Below are 19237 nucleotides of genomic sequence, written 5' to 3'. Positions count from 1 at the left end.
CTCTGCTCGACATGTTTGCTTGTTCTGAACTCCATCAGTAAAAATAGACTCCCACTCATCTCAGGAACAGCGGCTGCTTCTGTTGTCTGTGAAAATTGTTGTTTAGAATGAACACGTTGCAGTGTAGTTTCCTCCTCTGGATGAACTGATCCGACAGGCCAAAGTAACCCAGCAAGGTTCGGACTCCCGCTGAAGCATCAGCAGCTGACAACACTTGAGCTTCTCACGGCTCTCCGTCCATGCCAACGTCTGCAATGCCAGTGGAAATTTCCTTCCATTTTAACCAGCGTCCTTTCTTCTTGCCATGCACACACCCAGCCAGAGGTTTATTTCTCAGATACGGCTCGAGTTCGAACCAGAAACCAGAGTTTTGGGGCAGGTGATGCTACAGAAGCTACACAGCATGATGGTTGCAAGTTAAACCTTTTCATTTGTAAGAGTTTATAAAATCTACGCGCTGCCTTTGCAGTTTTCAGATTATATTTTCTCCCAAAAAGGACGAGATGATTTGCATTTCTTTGCTCTTGTGGAAGAACCGGAGTGGTTTGGACTCATCAGCAGTCTGTAGACACATCCTGCGTGTGTTGCATCATCCTGCAGTCAGACATTAAGGTGTCCTGATTACCTCGTATCTGCCGGCATGGACATCGACGCCGATAGCCGGACTGACGACATCAGACTGCGGTCCCGTTACTGACGAGGGGATACAGTATTATCTAGAGATCAGACATCAGTGCTTTAATTTAAACTCTGCTACATCAGACAGAAACTGCTCTTAATAAGAAACTATCCACACTGCAAGTTAAAACACAAAACTCATACAACGTTATCAAAAGTTTGGTGAAGAAAAACCTTCAAACTTTGCAGAAGCTGTTTGTTTTCTATGTCGTGAGAAATCTGTTGCAGGATACTGATTATTATTTTCTGGTTGCAATGTTTCCTCGATGAATGCAAATAACTTTTCATTTAACAATTTACGCTCCCAAGTTCTTCATTTGGTGCCGTCATTGACAAAAACCATGTGGAACTGATCAATAAGACCTGCAGTGTGGATGCAGTCTACCTTTCAGCATCACGGTCTCTTGTTTCCATTAACATCAACTCGTGTTCAGGCCCATTTCTGCTCACCAACGTACGTAAATCGCAACGTCTGTTTCAGATATCATCATACAACACACTCGCACAGCATTTCTCACTTTCTCTTCAGTTCTTGTCCTTGTCGTCTTCTTCCTCTTCCTCCTCCTCCTCCTCTGTCAGCTGTACTGCTCAACACTGACCCTGCAGATTCTGGTGGTATTGCTATGTTCATAAGATCCTGAAAACGTACCAGTTTTACATGTAAACAACACATGAGGTGGACTTAAGTGTCCGTTTCTGTGTCTTCGTCTTCTGCATCGAGCATAAATTGGCCTGACTGGGTCCCAAAAAGTTTAGGATCTACTGGTGTATTTGTGTACATTTTGTGTGTTTGTTTTTTTTATAGAAATAATTTTCCTGAAGAAATACCAACATTGTGCCAAACAGTTAATATCGTGATCCATTAATGAAGATGAGTAGAAAGGACACAAATGCAGGACTATGAGGCAGAGGGGAGTTTTTTTTCTGTGATTCAAATAACAGGAGAAGTCACAAGAATGGCTGAGAACAAGTCAGCTAGTCGAGTAGGATGGATGATTATCTGGCACAGAAGTAAACCGATGCGTGTTTATACAGATGAAATAATGTCTAAACACGGAGCTTCTGTAGAGATTAGAGACTGACCACAGGTGCAACAATAACAGGACTTAAACTACCTGAAACAACAGGAAAATACTGTGATCTAACACTAAACATAAATGACTAAAACAGAAAGAAAATGACACCAAAAGCTGAGAAACCAGAAGACAAAGGTCCCTACTGAACCCCACTGAACAGAGCATGACACTTCCGCCCTACACATCCTGCAAGTTCTACAGGATAATTCACCAAAATGGATAAATATTCAAATATTTGTGGTCATCTTTCCTCCAAGAGGCTGTCCCTGTGGAAGCTGGAAAAGCTTTTAATAAATCTTTTTAATAAATTTAATAAGCTTTTAATAACCATGAAAATGGTTTCAGCCAGACCACCAGTTAGATGTCAATACACACTTATTTTTCCCTTTTCAGCTGAGGGGTGAGTTGCTTAAAAGGTGTCATACACACATTGTTGGACACTCTAAGCCTCATGTTTCCCTCTTTTGCTGCATCCACTGGTGTGTGTGTGTGTGTGTGTGTGTGTGTGTGTGTGTGTGTGTGTGTGTGTGTGTGTGTGTGTGTGTGTGTGTGTGTGTGTGTGTGTGTGTGTGTGTGTGTGTATGGGGTCTGCAAGGAAAATTAATGGGCTGATAAATTGACCTAATGTGGGTTCTATGTAGGATTACAGTGGGGGAATGCAGAGCTACATTCATTTGTTACCACATTTCCCATTAGAGACAGCTGGAACCCACACATGTAACCCAGCTTGGTTTGTCAAACGTGGGGGGGGACACGAGTGGGCTTCACATATAGCATCCCCTCAGAGCAGAACCATGGTGAAGCTGTGGGAAATTCCACTGGGAGACATTTTCCAGCCTGTTTATTATAATCACTGGCTCCATGTGCACATGCTGGCTCAAACTACACATCCCAGAGTGTGTGTTACCCAATAAAATCCTGTTTTCATCTCTGAAATTTAAATAAGGAGCCTGAGTAGTTGTGCAGAGTCTGGCATCCAGGGAAGATGCATGTACAAGATGAGGGCAGCAAAGTTGGCTAATTAGATGTCAGATGCAGATCTGGCTAGTATAGCTAGCCAATTACATCCAGAATGTATGACATCTTTTTATGGGCTTAAATAGTGTAGCATCAGACTTTTGGAAAGAAAAAAACTACAGATGTAGTCGCAACAAACCTTAACGTTTCACGATAACTTATTCATGATTTCTTTCCTTCTTAAAACAGATTATGTGTTTAAATCTCTGCACGTTTTGGTTTCCGCCACCCTGGAGGAATGATGGAGCCATCAACAGGCTGCTTCAAAGTTTTGAGTTGTACTACAACATATAGAAAATCTGATTTTCTCCTCCTGCTTTCAGGTGAGAAATGTGCAGCACCATAGGTTGCAGATGCAAGAGAAACTTTTTTTTTTCCCCATTAAACATTCATCTGAAGCGTGAAAATTTGTTTGTGCACATATGAAAGCCCCTTCCATGAAGGCAAAGGATGCATTTTGAATCCCGAGTTTCACTTAAGTGGGCCTTTTTCCCGCACACTCCTGTCAGAATCATTTGTCTCCTCGTTGTACGGTCTTATCTTAGATCCAAAATACTTCAAGCAAAAATTCCCAGCTCGAAAACGCGTCGTGAAATTGCTGTGAAATAGAACGCGGGAGATGTTCAGATGAATACATCTGCGCCGTGCATACATAAACATGGTTTTAGTCTCCATGTGTGAGTCACAGATTCAGTCATGCGCCAGTTAATCTGAGTGTGGGTGTGACAAGAGCACTTCGTAAAGATGAGGTTGTGTGTTCTTGTGTGTGCTGGCGCTTGAGTGTATTTTTACACCTGTGGGAATGTTTGAGTGTGCGCTTGCATCCACACATTCATCCTCTGACACCGTTGAGTTAGGAAATAAAAGAAATGTTCCTTGAGGTGCTCGCTAAAACAAAACCACATTGATGAGATTCGATGATTGTTCATGCGTAACTCAAAGCTATCGTCAAATCTCTTTATTTCCCTTTCTCTCTGTCGCTCCCCTCCCTCCTCATTTCATCCACCATCATTTTCATTCTGATAGAGGAGGAGGCACGATCCCCGCAGTGCTGCTGGCTGTGATGTCAATCAGCCCAACTGTGCTTCTGCCATCCCTTTACACCAACAGATCAGTTGGGTTTATCATTAAAAGTGTATGTTGATACAAGATTTGCACCGTTCCTTTTTTGGATTGCCTCCATAAGCAAATGTATTTCTGCAAAGGGAAGGATAAGAATGAATATTTTCACACTCATGTTGAGTGTCTCTTTCAGAACTGGGACAAAAAAAAAAAAAAAACATCTTAAAGCATTTGAGAAATTCGTTTGGATATTGTATGTTTTTGTAGAAATCTAAAATGCTCAGCAAAGCTCGGCTGCAGGGTTGTAGCGATTTGCACCACAGAGATGGCGACGGCATCCCAATCACACATTGATTCTCACTTTACTTCCCAGCAATCACTGCAGTCAGACACAAGGTCTAATTAATGGGTGAAGTTCAATTTAATCAAGGTTAAGTGAAGACCAAGGCAGCTTTGGACTGGATGGATCCAATCAGTTGGGCTCACATTGTCATCTGGCTGATGGAAGTTATTGATCTGAGTTCTCTTGACCTGTCAAATTTAAAGTCATAATATCCTGTCAACACTTTAAAGGGACATTGTGTAAGAATTTCACTCATCAACTTTACAACTGTGTATTGCATTCAAACAAATAATGCATTCTAGTGCCTTTTCGAACAATGACTTCCACAGTGGTAGCCACTGTGTATCAAAAAAGCCTCTGAAACTGTGTCATTCCATACTTCAAAGTGTTCAATCAGGTGGAGAGGTTTAAACCGGCTTTCAGTGGTGGTAAAACCAGACTAAAAGCCAGTGGGAAGGCTTTGTAAACTGCTTTTACTGTGACAAATTACCAGTGTTTGCTGTGACTTTAAGCTACTGAAACCATGTAACCATAAACTTACACTAAATGTTACACTAAACTTACACTAACCCTAACTGTACCAACAAGACTAGTGTTTAATAGTGGAGTATCTGTTGTGCAGCCTCAGCAAAACTCAATGAAATAAGTTAGCATCATGCTACTTTAGGCAGGACAGTTGACTGATTTATGGAAGAGAAAGCTGAAACTTCAGCTTCTCTTTTAAAGTCTCCTTCCACCTGGGTAAGACTTGCCCCACGTTGATCCTCTGTTGTGAATACTCCAGTCCTGCTGTCTTTTAAGAGCTTGATTTCCCTTTGATGACAATGGTGAAAACAGTTCCCGCCTTTTTCTAAATGACAGTTGAACAGATTTTCCAGCTTGCTGTGGTACTAAGCCTTTTGCTGATCTTGTCCTCCAGCATCTGGATCGCAGTGCGCTAGCTCGCAAGGAAAACACCTTCTTATTCCACATTGGTGCTGTTTGTCCCTTACTGGTGGCTGTAGTTTCAAGATGGCAGACTGTCTAGGTGCTTTCCTAATGGCTTACCCGTCGTATGTATAAACAAATTAAAAAATTTTTGCTTATGAGAATGTGTCAGATTATTAGCTGAGCTTACAAAACACCAATGATATCACATAAAGAAATGCAGGCATTGATTTTGACCAGTAAAGAGTAAAGCTACACTTCTTTTCCACATTTCAAACAACAGCTGTAATCTACCACAGGAAGAGGAAATCCCTGTTCTCTTTGTAAAGCGAGTTCATTTATCACTGCTGCATATCCAGACTACAGTACCACACACGCACAAAGTACACGTCTAGCTCCAGCAGCGTTATCTCTCATGATATGTGGCATTCCACGTGGCTGCTTGGTGAGAAATAACACAAATAACACATACACCTAAAGCAACTCGACAGAACTTATCCATTTACCTGATTGTTGTAACTACTGTAACGTTCCCTGAACTCATCTTTATTGAAGTTGATTCATCTCTGAAAACTTGGCTGATAAGGTTGCAAATTTCCATCAACAATGTCTTGATTTCCACGTCTTAGACAATGAAAGGGTTGTTATTCTAAAGCCTGGTCCCATACAAACACTTAATCTCAGACTTCTTAGCAAACAAATCACCTCTGAAGACGTCTCAGCTGCTCACAGGCTTTGACTGTCTGATTGCAGAGAAAGAAAATGGAGTCTATGTGCTGCTGTGCAAATTCCTGGGCCACCCCTAATTTCTTTATGTTGCCATGAGAACTGGAAACAAGTGCAGTTATATAACAAAATGCACAAACATGAATGAAAATACACTAAACAGAACAAAAAAAACAGTTTGTACAATTCTGGCAAGCTTGTATATTAATATTTAGTCTAAATATCTTTTTGTTCACCTCAAGCTTTCTTGTCATTTTTTTTTTTTTAACTCTGATGGACAGAATTGTTTTCAATTTTAAGTCTTTGACTGTTTAAAAACTTCTAAAGAAAATAAAAACAAGTTGTTATGTGTATTTGTGCAGTTTGTTGCTGTTTGATAGGTCAGAGTTATTGTAGCGGGGGCAGACGATAAGTATCAGGTTGTACCAAACGGCAACCACCAGCGCGTAAAAGTTAAGCCTACGGAAGTGCCAGAAATTGCAGTTCCACTCTCATCCACTAGGGACTCCAAAACAGAGCAAATCCCCATAGACTCCCATGTTAAAAAGGCTCATCAGTCATTTTCTGAACCACTTAGTCCAATTAAAGGTCATAGGGGAGCTGGAGCCTATCCTAACAGTCACTGGACGAGAGGCAGGGTACACCCTGGACAGGTCGCCAGTCCATTGCAGGGCCAACACAGAGAGACAAACAACATTCATGCTCGCACTCACGAGGGACAATTTAGAGGAAACAATTAACCTAGCATGCATGTCTTTGGGAGAAAGCCAGAGTACCCAGAGAGAACCCACAATATGCATGGGGAGAACATCCAAACCCTACACAGAAAGGCCATTGCTCAAATTGTTTTCATTAATAATTTATTAAATATTAACTCCTTGGACTACAGAGCATGAGCATGGTATTGGACCTATATCAGCTTTAGAATGAAATATTGTATATTAGCCAGTCCACTAGTCTAAGTTACAGGCCCTGTTTTAAATAGGATTGGATGCACATACTGTATTTTACTTGATTTGTTTAAAAACGGTTGCCATGATGTGATTTGACAGGGTTGGGGTTAGGGTGCTGTGCATAATGCTAGCTGGGATATTTTAGAGTAAATGTTACATCATCATTCAGCTTTTTGTCCATCTGCAAACGTCAACACAACATGATAATGACACTTCATTTTTATTTACAACAGAAGAAACTAGATGATATCAGCATTTACAGTGTGACTGATATCAGTTATTGGCCAACAGAGTTATAAAATATCGGCATATCGGACATTGTGCATCCCTACCTTAGACATATCATTTGCTTTTGTCTAAACAAGCTCCCACCAATTTTCAGCTGCCTGTTTCCTCTCTTACCCTTCCTTACAACAAGCCATCCGTTCATGGACATCACATCTAGCGAAGCTCCAGTGAACAGCAAATGGATCAACTGAGGGTCCAGAAAGATATTTTTCCTCTTGAGGACAGATACTGCTGTAGACCAGGGGGTGTCCAGCTCTGGTGCTCGAGGTTTTGCAGGTTTTCCATGCATCAGTAGTAGAAATTAATGAGTAGTGCACAACTTCATTGGCTGTTTGATCCATTAACTGGAAACCGGGTGTGTGGAATGGGAATATATGGAAAACCTGCAGGACAGAGGCCCCAGAGGACCCACTTTGGACACCACTGCTGTAGTCCATTTCTTTTAGTCCTGACACTTCTTTTGTCCTCCAATAACACGTTGCACACCATGCTCAGATATGCCAAGTTTTCAATTAATAGCTCTTTGGAGATCAACCTTTTTGGTACAAAAAGGCTTTTTCTTGTGTGTTTTTTGTATTTTTTTTATAACACAGTTCTTTTAGATGCAATGCATGGTGGCTTCTTTGCTAAGTCATCTGTCATGTGTTGACATATCGCTGGTTTATCTAACTTACCTTTACATGCTTGAAATGATTCTTAGGTCACAGGTGAAAATGCTCAGGATAAAAGGACTGGACTGAAAAGAAGAGTAGAAAAAAACAGCAAATGTCCAAACAAAAAATTGAAAAGACCTTCAGAAAACCTGGAAAACTGTTGTTTATGACCACTTTAAAGGTTCTAAATCCTCTGAAGCAAAATTCATTTAAAGAAAAGGGTTGGCTCAAGACGTTTACACAGTATTTATACATGTGTGGGTGTATGAATGAGAAGCGCTGAAATGTCATGGTGGTGCTTTTTTTTTTTTAGGAATATTTTTACCAATCCAATGTGTTGGTTCTGGTTTTAGTTTTCCTTTGCTTTACAAAAAGCAAAAGAAAATATATATTTTTTAAATAGAAAAAGAAATTAACTTAGACCTGAGTTGCACAGTGAAATCATTGTTGTCCATTGCAGCAATGATTTGGGCTACTTACTCACTCGATTGTTTTTGGTGTTTCTTATCCTCTCTGTGATGAAATCTGCTGCTTTCGGCCCTTTTGGCTCAAGCTAACATTCAACCAATCAGAAGCACGAAAGGAATAACCTAATAATTAGAAAACTAATTTTAATCCGCACAAAATAAAACTAAATAAATTAGAAATACAAAACGGCCACAGGGATTTTTTTTTTCACCGTACTAAAGACTGTATTAGCATAATGTAATAAATAACAAGTGAAACAAATTTATTATATATCTATTTCACTATATGTTACATTATGCAGAAGACATATTATTAAAGTAATATGAAATGTCTGCTAATCATATAAATATTTGAAGTATAATCAAGGGAATCAGGTAATAAATATAACTATGTACCACATATTTGAGAATGCTCATATTTCTTGTCTTCATGCCCGTAAAGGACCCATAATACCGTAACCTTCGCTGTGACTCAATATTGGAGGAAGGCTCTGGGGTGCTTGGCCTCATCTTGGTGGATTTGTTAAAGGAGGAGGGGAAGCAGCCACTGTGGAAAGCCATAAAGGATAAAGCTTAAGGGCAAAAACCTCACCAAGGACTCATGAACAAGAGCAATACAGCAGAGAACAGATTTGTTGGTGCATGACGACCAACATTTGTAGTCGCAGGAGGAACACTGAAAGCTTCTGCCATGTAATTGAGCTTAATATGGTAACAGGATGCTGTCAAGATTTTAGGACAAAGATCAACGTCTAATAAGGCTAGCATAGAGCATGAAGGAAGAGGTCTCTTCATATATTTTTATAAGTATATATAATATTGTAATACTGTAATATTTTCTGAAAATTAAATCTTCTCAGGACAACCTGTCAGGCAGAATAATTTCATTTTACACAGCAATGATGGTGAGTCAGACTGTATTCCCAGGTGAGTGGCCAAAATATATGGTACAAGAGGAAGTTAAAGGGTTTTTTTTTTTTTTTTTTTTTTTTTAAATGACCCTTTATTACATTTTAAAGCCAAAATGCTGATCAAGAATCTTTTTCTAAATAGATTTTTTTTATTTGCTTTGATTGCAGGCTGATCTATTAGTAATGCGGGAGACAATCACAATCTTTTTAACTTTAAACTACATTACAGGTGAAGGTTTGAAGTAATTTCCTGTTGCCATGGAGAGGAACTTCTTTACTACTTACTGTAGCATCTGAATGATATGCCTGTTTTGCAGTTTGGATCAAAACAAACCATATTTTTCAAAACAAACCATATTTTTCTTTGATGTTGGTGTTGAAAAACAACACCAACATCATTAAAAAATAAATACAGAAGAACATCGTTTTTCTTCAGGATCTTTGGGTGAATATTCTTCTATTTATTCTGCTTTGCAACTATTTCTTGCATATTTCTTTTGTCGGGACAGTAAATAAACAACCCAGAAAATGTGTAAACATCAATATGGAGCTTCTAAATGATTTACTAATAACATTGTTTCCATGGTAACAGCAAGTAGTGTATTGTTATGTACAGTGTTTATGTGATGTAACATTGCTTGCATGTGATAAGATGTCGTAAAGCACCTCCGGGTGCTCCATGGCAACGGCAGCAGAGGAACATACATGGTCAGCGTCAGTCTGCCATCAAACCCAGTCACAAGCACAAGTTTTGAGGCCAGAAAGTTAAACCAGTTGTCTCCATAGTTTTTTGTTTTGTTTTTTTTTTTTTTTTTGCAGAATTAAAGAACTGCAGAATAATTTTATCTTGCCATAATGGTGCATATAAAACCAGCGTTGTTTGGTCTGCTTCGAAGGGTAGGACATGTCATTTAGAGTAGTGTGAACATGCATTTGCATGTGGACTAAAGAAACTAACTTTGCTCTGCAGAGCGAGGATCTCTGTTAGCTTGCAGGGAAACCCTGGTGCATTTCACTCACCATCTAACGTTTTTCAACCACTGTGCCGTGCCACACTAGTGTGCCGTGAGAGACCATCAGGTGTGCCATGGCAAATGATCCAATTGCACCTAATTAGTCTAAAAAGTAAAGAGAAAAATAACAAAATTCCCTTTTTTTTGTTTATTTGGTGGCTATGTAAGACTCTTTGATAAGATGGACTTTAAATTATAAATATCGGCTTCTTGTTTTAACAGTGTGGTTGGTGCTGTGCCTTGTGACTTTTACTAGACACTAGAGTGTACCTTGGCTCATAAAAGGTTGAAGAACACTAATCTAATGAACCAAAGCCATTAAGTGCCGCAGAGCGCCGTGCTTTAAAGCTCGCTGCCTCTCCTGCTGCTCATACCAGACCGATTCTGGTGAAAGCTGTATTAGATTCGACCTTTAAAGTAAAAACAAAAACTCCTAGATGGCATAAACTTATTGTTGCTCCATTGTTTTAGCGAGAATTTTTCTGTCCTGGCCAATTAAAAAGTCGGGTTTTCTTCCACCTCCTGCTTTTTTATTTCTTGGTTATTGGTTGCTTCAGGGAGTATCGCCCCGATATTGCAGCCAAAGCAGATGTCCAGGTGGTTTGATTCACTTGAGAAAGGTGTGAAATTTCTTAGCATTTCTCACCCAAACACACTTTGTCCCTCAGAGTTCTCCCATGTCAATAATTCTACAGGAATGAGTTAATATCTTCCACTTTGCATCCTTCTTCTTCCTCTGAGCATATCAAGTATCTCTTTCATCTAAATAGGATTTATTATTACCATGTTATTAATGATGATAAAATAAAATTCCTCTTAAAATAGAAGGGGTACAAGCTTCTGCTACATGATGACCGGAGATTTCAGCTATTTCTGTGCAGCTAGTCTTGGTCTGGAAGCAGTTTTGTGCATGTCCTTATTATCATCAGGAGGTTTAAGGGTACTGGCAGTAAAACTCCTCTCATTATCTGGTGAAATTGGCTTTCCGGCAGTCAAGGAAGACAACGGCTCTTGGGAACGACAGCGGTGACTTGTGTCAGGCTGTGAGTTGATTTCTAAAGGCATCTGACATGATTTCGTACCTGGACTCAGACTAAAAGCCTCCCCGAGGAGAAAAGACACCTTACAAGTTTGTATCAGCTGAACTAAAGTGAAGCGAGGACCCGGATGCTGCTGCATCTGTATTCTAAATGATATACAGAGATTTGACTTGAGTGAAAGGAGGTCAGGGGCACAGGAGCTTTTTCAGAGGCCATGCTGAAGTCAGCACAAGCTGAATGTGGAGATCCTGAAGTGGACTCTCAGGCTGCATCAGTGTTTAAAAATCCCAGGCAGACATGTCTGCATGTAAGTAGACATGTGTGTACAAATGGGACTATACAGGAATTTATTTGTAGTCAAAGTGCTGCCAGGACTTCAGTTCTGACTGGATTTTAGTTTCTAATCATGTTAGTTCCAAGCAGTCATAGAGCTGAGTTTTGGGCCAGCAGAGTGGATAGCAAGATCACCCTTCAACTGTCCTCTCCAGCTGAGCCCGGTTTAGCCCCCATGGTTAAGCTCCAACAATCCAGCTTGCTGTGCTTTTGAACACTTCTGGCAGCACCAGTCTGTATGCTGTGTGACTGTTTCAAGCCAAGCCGAGTCTGTTCAGACCAACATTTTCACCAAATCACAAAAGCCTTTGAATTTGATGCTGCGACTGATGACAGGAGCCCAAATGTTGTCAGAATGATTGCTTTCATCATATTTCATACATAAAGTCTTGTTTAATGCTGTGATCCAGTTCTGTAGAGCTGTAAACTCACCTGTGATTGACTTTTCGTAACATTGCATCAGCCGGACAGCACTTTATTCTCAGGGGGGGTGTCGAGAAGTATTGTGGGACTGGCTGGAGATTTAATGTTGGTGTGGTTAACACGAAAATGTGTGAGCAGAAAGTTGCCATTTTTTCTGATGGGAGCTTGAGCGGATAGTTTTAATAAAAAGCTAATTGAGTTGGTGACAAAGTATAAAAATGTACAAAAACATACGTGGTATTTAAAGGCACGGTCCCATTGTGTGCACAACCTCGCATTCCTCAGATGAAGTTTCTTATTAAATATAAAATAAATAGGTCAGTTGGTCATTGGACATAGAAACACAAACGTACCCCAGCAGTTGTCTCCACCCCATCGCAGACGAAGCTTCACATGGAGTATGAGTTTATGGACCAAATTTAACTTTGTTCTTTAAAAAGTTCCCACTTCTTGTGGAGTACATAACAAGCTTTACTCATTACTAAAGTAACTTAACCCTTTGATGCTGGATCTTAATTGATACATGCAGTTTCTCAGAATTTTTTGCACCAAAACCTTCTGGACACAATCTGATAGTTGTATTCCGTCCCCCGGTCGATACCTTTTTCATGCCAATAATTTGAACATATCACACAGTGCTAAATGGTAACTATATATTTAATTCCTTTCTCTCGTTTAATTTCAGATTAAAAATATCTCTTTGTTGTTTCGTGGGTCTCCTTTAAAACCTTAACACACTATAAATCACTGTCTGGTTCCTCTGAACAGGATCCAAGACTGCTGAAGGTGTTTCCAGTAAACTTGGTTCACACTCTGCCACCGCTGTGTCTACGTCCAGAACTAAAGTCCAGACTTAGTTTTTACACAGTTCAGCCACATCTATCAACCGATGATCCATGAAGCTCATCAAACCCCAGAAGAACAATGACAGAGTCCAGAGAAAAGCCGTTTCTCACTTAAACATTGATGATAGATAGATGGATAGATAGACGGATACATCGACGGATGGATGGACAGATGGATAGATAGATGGATGGAGGAACATAAATAATAAAGAATCAGGGATGCTACAAAGTCGGGGGGGGAAAAAAGACCCAGCTAATTAAAGACAAATTCTCAAGTAACACCAAATAGAACAGACAATATGAGCATTGATCAGGAGAATTATCAAGACAAATTATTTATGCTCCAGTGTTCTGAATCAACATAAAAACATTGATCTCAGAAAGGTTTATTTTTATTCACATCCATAAATTACAGTAATCCTTGTTAAAAAAGAGAAAAAAAAGCTATTTAAAATGTCATCATTTGAACTGAGCCAAAATGTTGTAACATTCATGCAAACATTTGAAAAGTGAGCTGCATAACAACAAACTCCGAGCATGAATCAAATGAGATCCTTGTGCATATTTTACCAGTAGTTTCTCAAGCCTGAAATCTCAGGCAGAAACAGGGAGAAGCCACTTGTTTTAGCTCCGATACGCATTCAACTCTTAAATTGGCACCTTTTCATGTGAATTACTTCGTTCTGTCTGTTTGTGATAAATTCATTTTGTTTAAATTAGCTTAAAATAGAGACTTGTTGGACCAAGCTAGATTATTTACTTCAGCTTGTAAAAAGCGATTAAAGTTTATCCACGTTAAGTAATTAAATCAATTAAACCTAAAGTAAAATCTTCTCAAATCAAATTTAGTAGCAAACACCACTGAAAATCACAGGAAATTAATGTTCAGGAGGAATTTAACCATGATTGCTACCTTATCAATTTAGGCTATGTTCTTTTCTGCCTGTTATGTTTATATATTTATATTTAGACAATGTAAAAGATATTTTCTGATTAAATAATAAAGTTGGCACAGTGTGTGCGACAGAAACCCACCTTCAGTGTTTGTTTCATTCTGTCTGCAGAATGAGTTTTTTTGTGTGTATTTTGTTTTTTTATCATTCACATTATAGATGTTTTGTCTCAGAACTTCTTACTGCAGTAAATAAATGTAAATATTCTTATATCCTATTTTGGATACTAAAACTAAATGTAAAAGTATACAGTGAGCATTAGTCCTATGCACCCTAAAATATTGAGCACAATGTGAATATCATGTAACTTGTGGATAAACCCAGTTTGTGAAGTTGAACAAATTTAATTTTTTATGTTAACTTTCCATGAAATTGAGTAACGGTGATTCACAGTCTTTATTTGAAAGAAACTAAATTATTTGAGTAAATCTGACCTAAAACAGTAAAGTTGTACAGATTTAATTACTGAACTTTGATCAAATTAATTTTTTGTTAAACTTACCTTTTGAAACTAATCATTTGAGTTGCTTCAACTATTCTCTTTTTACAGTGTATTTGCTTATCATATGTTAATGAACTGACAACACTAAGGTGTGAATATTAGCATCCGCTAGCATTAGCTAGTGTTAGCATGGTGGTCTATTTCCACTGACGTACTACAATGCACATCAGCTGTGCACAACTTTCTGTGTAGCACATTGATGGAAACGCTGACTCGCTGTAGACAAATCTAAGATGGATCATTGGTTCCTTGCTGGCTAGTGCCTTCTAGGGGTGGGAAAATCGAATTGAAAAAATTTGTCATTTTTATTTATTTTTATTGATCTATTTACTTGAATCTTGGGCATTATAGCAGCAGAATGATGGTCCGGCTACTGTTGTTTTTTCCTCATTGAAATCAAGAAAAATTATCAGTTTTGTACTTTTTTTTTTGTTTGTTTTTAATCTACAAAAATCAGCAATATCGAGGAATTGTTCCTAGTTGCCAACATATGTATCACATTCAGTTTGTTTAATTGAATTCTTCTTCTGTTCTTGATCCTATATTCTTATAATAAACCATGATTGAAGTTTTACATGTAAACTATATTATGTACCTGGTGGTGCATTTATCCCTGGCTGCTTAAGGACTGTTACATCCAACCTGGTTAAGTTTGATCATTTTTACCAAGAAGAATGAAAGTAACATCCAAAGCAAAAGTATGGCAAGCATAAATGATCATTCCCAGGAAGATCAGACGCTGCCAAATGTTCTATAAAAAGATTTTAACAGAGGAGTTCGAACACTGATGGAAATTGAATGAATCACTTTTGCGTTTTTCTCCATAATTTTCCAAAACACGCCAATCTGATATTTGTTTTCATCTGTAAAATGCATCTGTCAGGCATCACATTGATAACCGATAGAGTTTTGCTCAAAGAAAATCCATTAATGCTTTATTTTGAACATGTCAAGACTTAATGAATAGATAAATAAATAACAAAAACAGCAAAGTTAGGTGACAGAAAATAACTAAACCAAAAGTAAGACAAAAACTAGTCGTAACCCTCACCAGGAGTCAGAAGATATGTACATTTATTTACTTCTACCCCTTCTCCACCAACAATCATCACTATTACTTCCTGTTCAGACTAGCCCCATTTCCTAGTCGCATTTACACATATTTGTATTTTATACAAACCCATGAATTTATACATATTTACAAAAACATGTGCACATATCCATGTACACATACATATACAGATATAAAACACTGTTTCACATCTGATCCTGCCTGGACATTTCTGTCATTGCTCACTTAGTCTTTTCCCCAACTTTCCCCCACAAACTAAAGCAAAGACAAGATAGATAATCCTTTCTTAGTCCCTCATGAGGAAAGTCACAGGATTGCAGCACTGAGAGGAAACATGAATAATTAAATAAGAAGGCAGTAGGAAAACTGTATGTAGATGGTGCATAAGTAAGAAGGAAAAACAAGTAAAAGATCAGATGGATATGCACTAACAGTTTGTGTTCTCGACCCAGCAGATTGCATGATGTAACAGCAGCAGGTAGGAAGGATCTGTAAAATATATCTCCCTTGTGGACTTCAAATGGAGCGGCCACTTGGAGAGGGGGATTGAGGACAGTTCAACCACTTTTCTCACATTACCTCAAATGGGTTGACATGGCAGTCCAGAATACCTCCAGCCTTCTTGATTATCCCATTCAGTCCCTTCCTGTCAGCTGCTGTGATGCTGCTGGTATTGCATGTCTCCCTACTGCAACACACCCAGTTCATATTAAATGGATCTGCACAAGCTAGTTATTGATCCATTCAACTGAGCCAGGTGTGTTGCTGCAGGGGTAATTCTTACCTAAATACCCTCATTGACAGCAGTTCGTGGTCCTTGCCTTCCAGGATGGCCAATGCCACCACAAAGTCACAGCAGAATGAATAATATTTCCAAAAAGGTATATTTAACCATTGATCATTGAAGACTTGTTAGTTTGCAAGAAATCTCTTAAATCATGTTAGATTGACAGCAACCATGTCACATCTGTCACTACATAGCAAAGCAAAATCACAACTGGGAAGCAGATAAGACACTTTACCCCCCCACCTCATTTTACATCATCAATTTTTATACCTCCACCATGGAAGTGGTGGAGGTCATGTTTTTACTGGTGTTTATCTGTTGGTCTGCCCGTCTGTTTGTGTGTTAGCAACTTGGTCGAACTTGGATTCTCTTCAATTTTGGAAGTGATCAGAATCACCATCTGGATCTAGGACTTTTGTTGAACAGTTCTTTCTTATTGCGAGATCGAGCTGTTTTCAGTATATATGCATGCATGCTGTATAAATGCATTATATAACACAACTGCTGTGTTGGTGAACCCTACATGAAGTCCTGTCAGATTCTCCTCCAGGTTGTGGAACCACTGGCAGACTTATTTATATGTTGGTCACTGAACATTGTGGAGTGCTGTTTTGTTTTTTTCTTTTTTTTATTTGTGTTTTTATTTTGTTATTACTGTAATATGGATCATTCTGGGTCTGAAATAAAGAGTTGTAACTGTAGAATAACTTGACCAAAAGATACAGAAGCTCCCAACAGGTTTTACAAGATAACAAAGATTGGTCTGGAAACTGGCAAAATTCTGAATTCTATAAAGAAATATGTGATGTTTGGAATTTTCATCACTGCAAGAGACCAAATTAAGATATAAACCTGCAATAAACACTCTGATATAGCCACAGTGTGGATTCATTATCACCAGATCTAAAAATCTAAAGGTCTCTACATATAAAATGAATGTAGGCCTGTAAGAGGGTTTAAATCACATTATGGGTGGAAATGAGCTTCTGGACAAAGGTCTGCGTTCTCCCAGTGGTTTTCTAGTTATTAATCAAAAGGTACACTTGCTTATAGGTAGGTGTTCTTACATAAACAATTATATATTTAGTCTATTAAACAGTTTTTTTCTCAGCAATTAAAAAAAATATAGTGATCTATTCTAGTACGTTTGACTGTAATGTAGCGTGAGCGTGTGCGCACGCGTGTGTGTGTGTGTGTGTGTGTGTGTGTGTGTGTGTGTTCAGAGGTGGGGAAGACTAAAACAAAATGATAAATAATACAAATAACATAATACACCCTGCCCACCCTTTACATGACCAAGTGATCGGCAGAAAACTGAATCAAACTAATGAACTTTGCTTTGGGACACAACTGCTGCTTTGATAGATTTTTAGATTATATAACCAACAACAAGCCGAGTGTGGACCCTTTTTTTTGGTCTCACTGGACTCAAATTCAAGAGATTCATTCAGAATAAACATGAATTCTTGGCTGTTCATTTGAAGAAAAGAAAAGCGAGGTTTTAAGGATCAAGACGTTTGCTTTTTATAAGCTTTGATAAAGAAAACAAGAGGCATCAAGAATCAGGAGCATTGATTTTCCTTTTCTTTAGACATTTTTTCACCCTGTGAGGCTGATGTCCTGCTGCTTGGATGAAAAGTGAGAACAGAAATGTTGATTTCAAAGTTCTTTTTGAAATAATATTTTTTCCTTTTGCAGTAATAAGAAAACGCTGGATCGTACGTCGTCCAGGAGTTTGTTGAAGCAGTGTTAACAATTATCAGAGCAGTTTCTTTGATTTAAAGGCAAAACAAAGACCTTGGCTCTTTGAGAAGGAAGGAAAAACTAGACACTTTCTGTGTTGTCATCCCTTCAGGCTACATTGAGGAGGCGTGCATCATCCCCTGTCCGTCAGACTGTAAACTCAGCGAATGGTCCAACTGGTCGCGTTGCAGCAAGTCTTGCGGAAGCGGGGTGAAAGTTCGCTCTAAATGGCTTCGAGAAAAACCTTACAACGGAGGCCGGCCATGCCCGAAACTGGATCACATCAACCAGGTACCGATAAGGGGGCTGAACTGTACTGTGCAGGAGATTGTAAGATGGAAAGTTCTGGGCATATCTACACAAATATCGACAGTATCGATACCAAGACAAGTATCTGTATCGTTCAGTACCAGCATGATGAGATCCTTATTTTTCTTGCCGAGGATAAAACCTAAAGAATACGAATGAGTCAACCAGTCGCAGGTTTTGCTTTTTACTGTGATGCAAAGAGAGGAACTGAGTTATTTTTATCATTTTTTAACATTATTTATGTTGATGTTTTTTATTGTTTACAAACAAAACAAATTAAAATTTCTTTAATAAAAAACTGTTTTATTTAACAAAACATTTTGGACTTTTTTTTTTATTATGATCATAATTATGATCAATAAATAAAGGCAAAATCATTAAATAATTTGAAGCAAAAAGTATCAGTGTTGATATTGGTATCAACAATACTTACCCTGGATTTAGTTGAAATGAGACGGATACCAACGTTTACAGTGTCGCAGAGCTCTAGCTTAAAGTAAGAACTTTTACTGGTTTTATTTTTTATGAACTGTGCTTCTGTGTGTTTGCTGTTATGATGACAATTAGTCATTTCCAACCGCAGAGAGGAGGTGCTAATGAACAATAAAATCCACGCCGCTCTTCTTTACCTCCAGCTCATTACTGCTGCGTTCATTCACTGCAGAAAGCAGCAGCTGCAATAAACGGACACCATCTAACATTTAGTCCTTATGGGTTTCTTAATTTGCAGAAATGAAGTGTTTTTTTGTTCTTGTGAGTATCAGCAGCTTCATATGAGGCTGTATGGATCTGCACTGTGCAGGATGCAACTGTTAGGTTCATACTAGCAGCCTCCGTTTCTGATTACATCCTCTCAAATGTTGCATTAATCATAAGTTCTGCACTAGATGAACAGTTGGCTTTATGCTCATTAATCTGTCTGTCTCCTTTTAAACCACTGCACACCTTCCCGGACATGGCCCATCGCTACAGGCCCAGGTAAGAGCTGCTTTCCTCAGCAGTCCGTTATGTAGTCACAGATGTTATATGTCCTTCGTGTCAGTGGGTCAGTTATAGATAAGCGTGCATGCTCACGATATTCTGTAAACAAAGTCCCAAAGCTCGCATAGGTTGCAT

At 38.7% G+C, this 19237-nt stretch overlaps 1 protein-coding gene across 1 annotated transcript in view; it reads left to right on the top strand.

The window, feature by feature from the left end:
* thsd7ab (thrombospondin, type I, domain containing 7Ab) overlaps positions 1-19237 on the top strand; it is a gene marked incomplete at both ends in the record, with an annotated part of 244564 nt that overhangs the window by 169705 nt on the left and 55622 nt on the right. The window contains one exon of the mRNA XM_079240505.1: positions 17925-18103. Coding sequence (XP_079096631.1) covers positions 17925-18103 — 179 coding nt within the window. The remainder of the gene's footprint in view (positions 1-17924; positions 18104-19237) is intronic.

Source organism: Telmatherina bonti, assembly GCF_933228915.1.
Source record: "Telmatherina bonti genome assembly, chromosome: 5".
In the NCBI taxonomy this organism is placed as follows: domain Eukaryota; kingdom Metazoa; phylum Chordata; class Actinopteri; order Atheriniformes; family Telmatherinidae; genus Telmatherina; species Telmatherina bonti.
The sequence above is the reverse complement of the archived record's forward strand: the minus strand, read 5'-3'. Positions and strand labels throughout refer to the sequence as shown.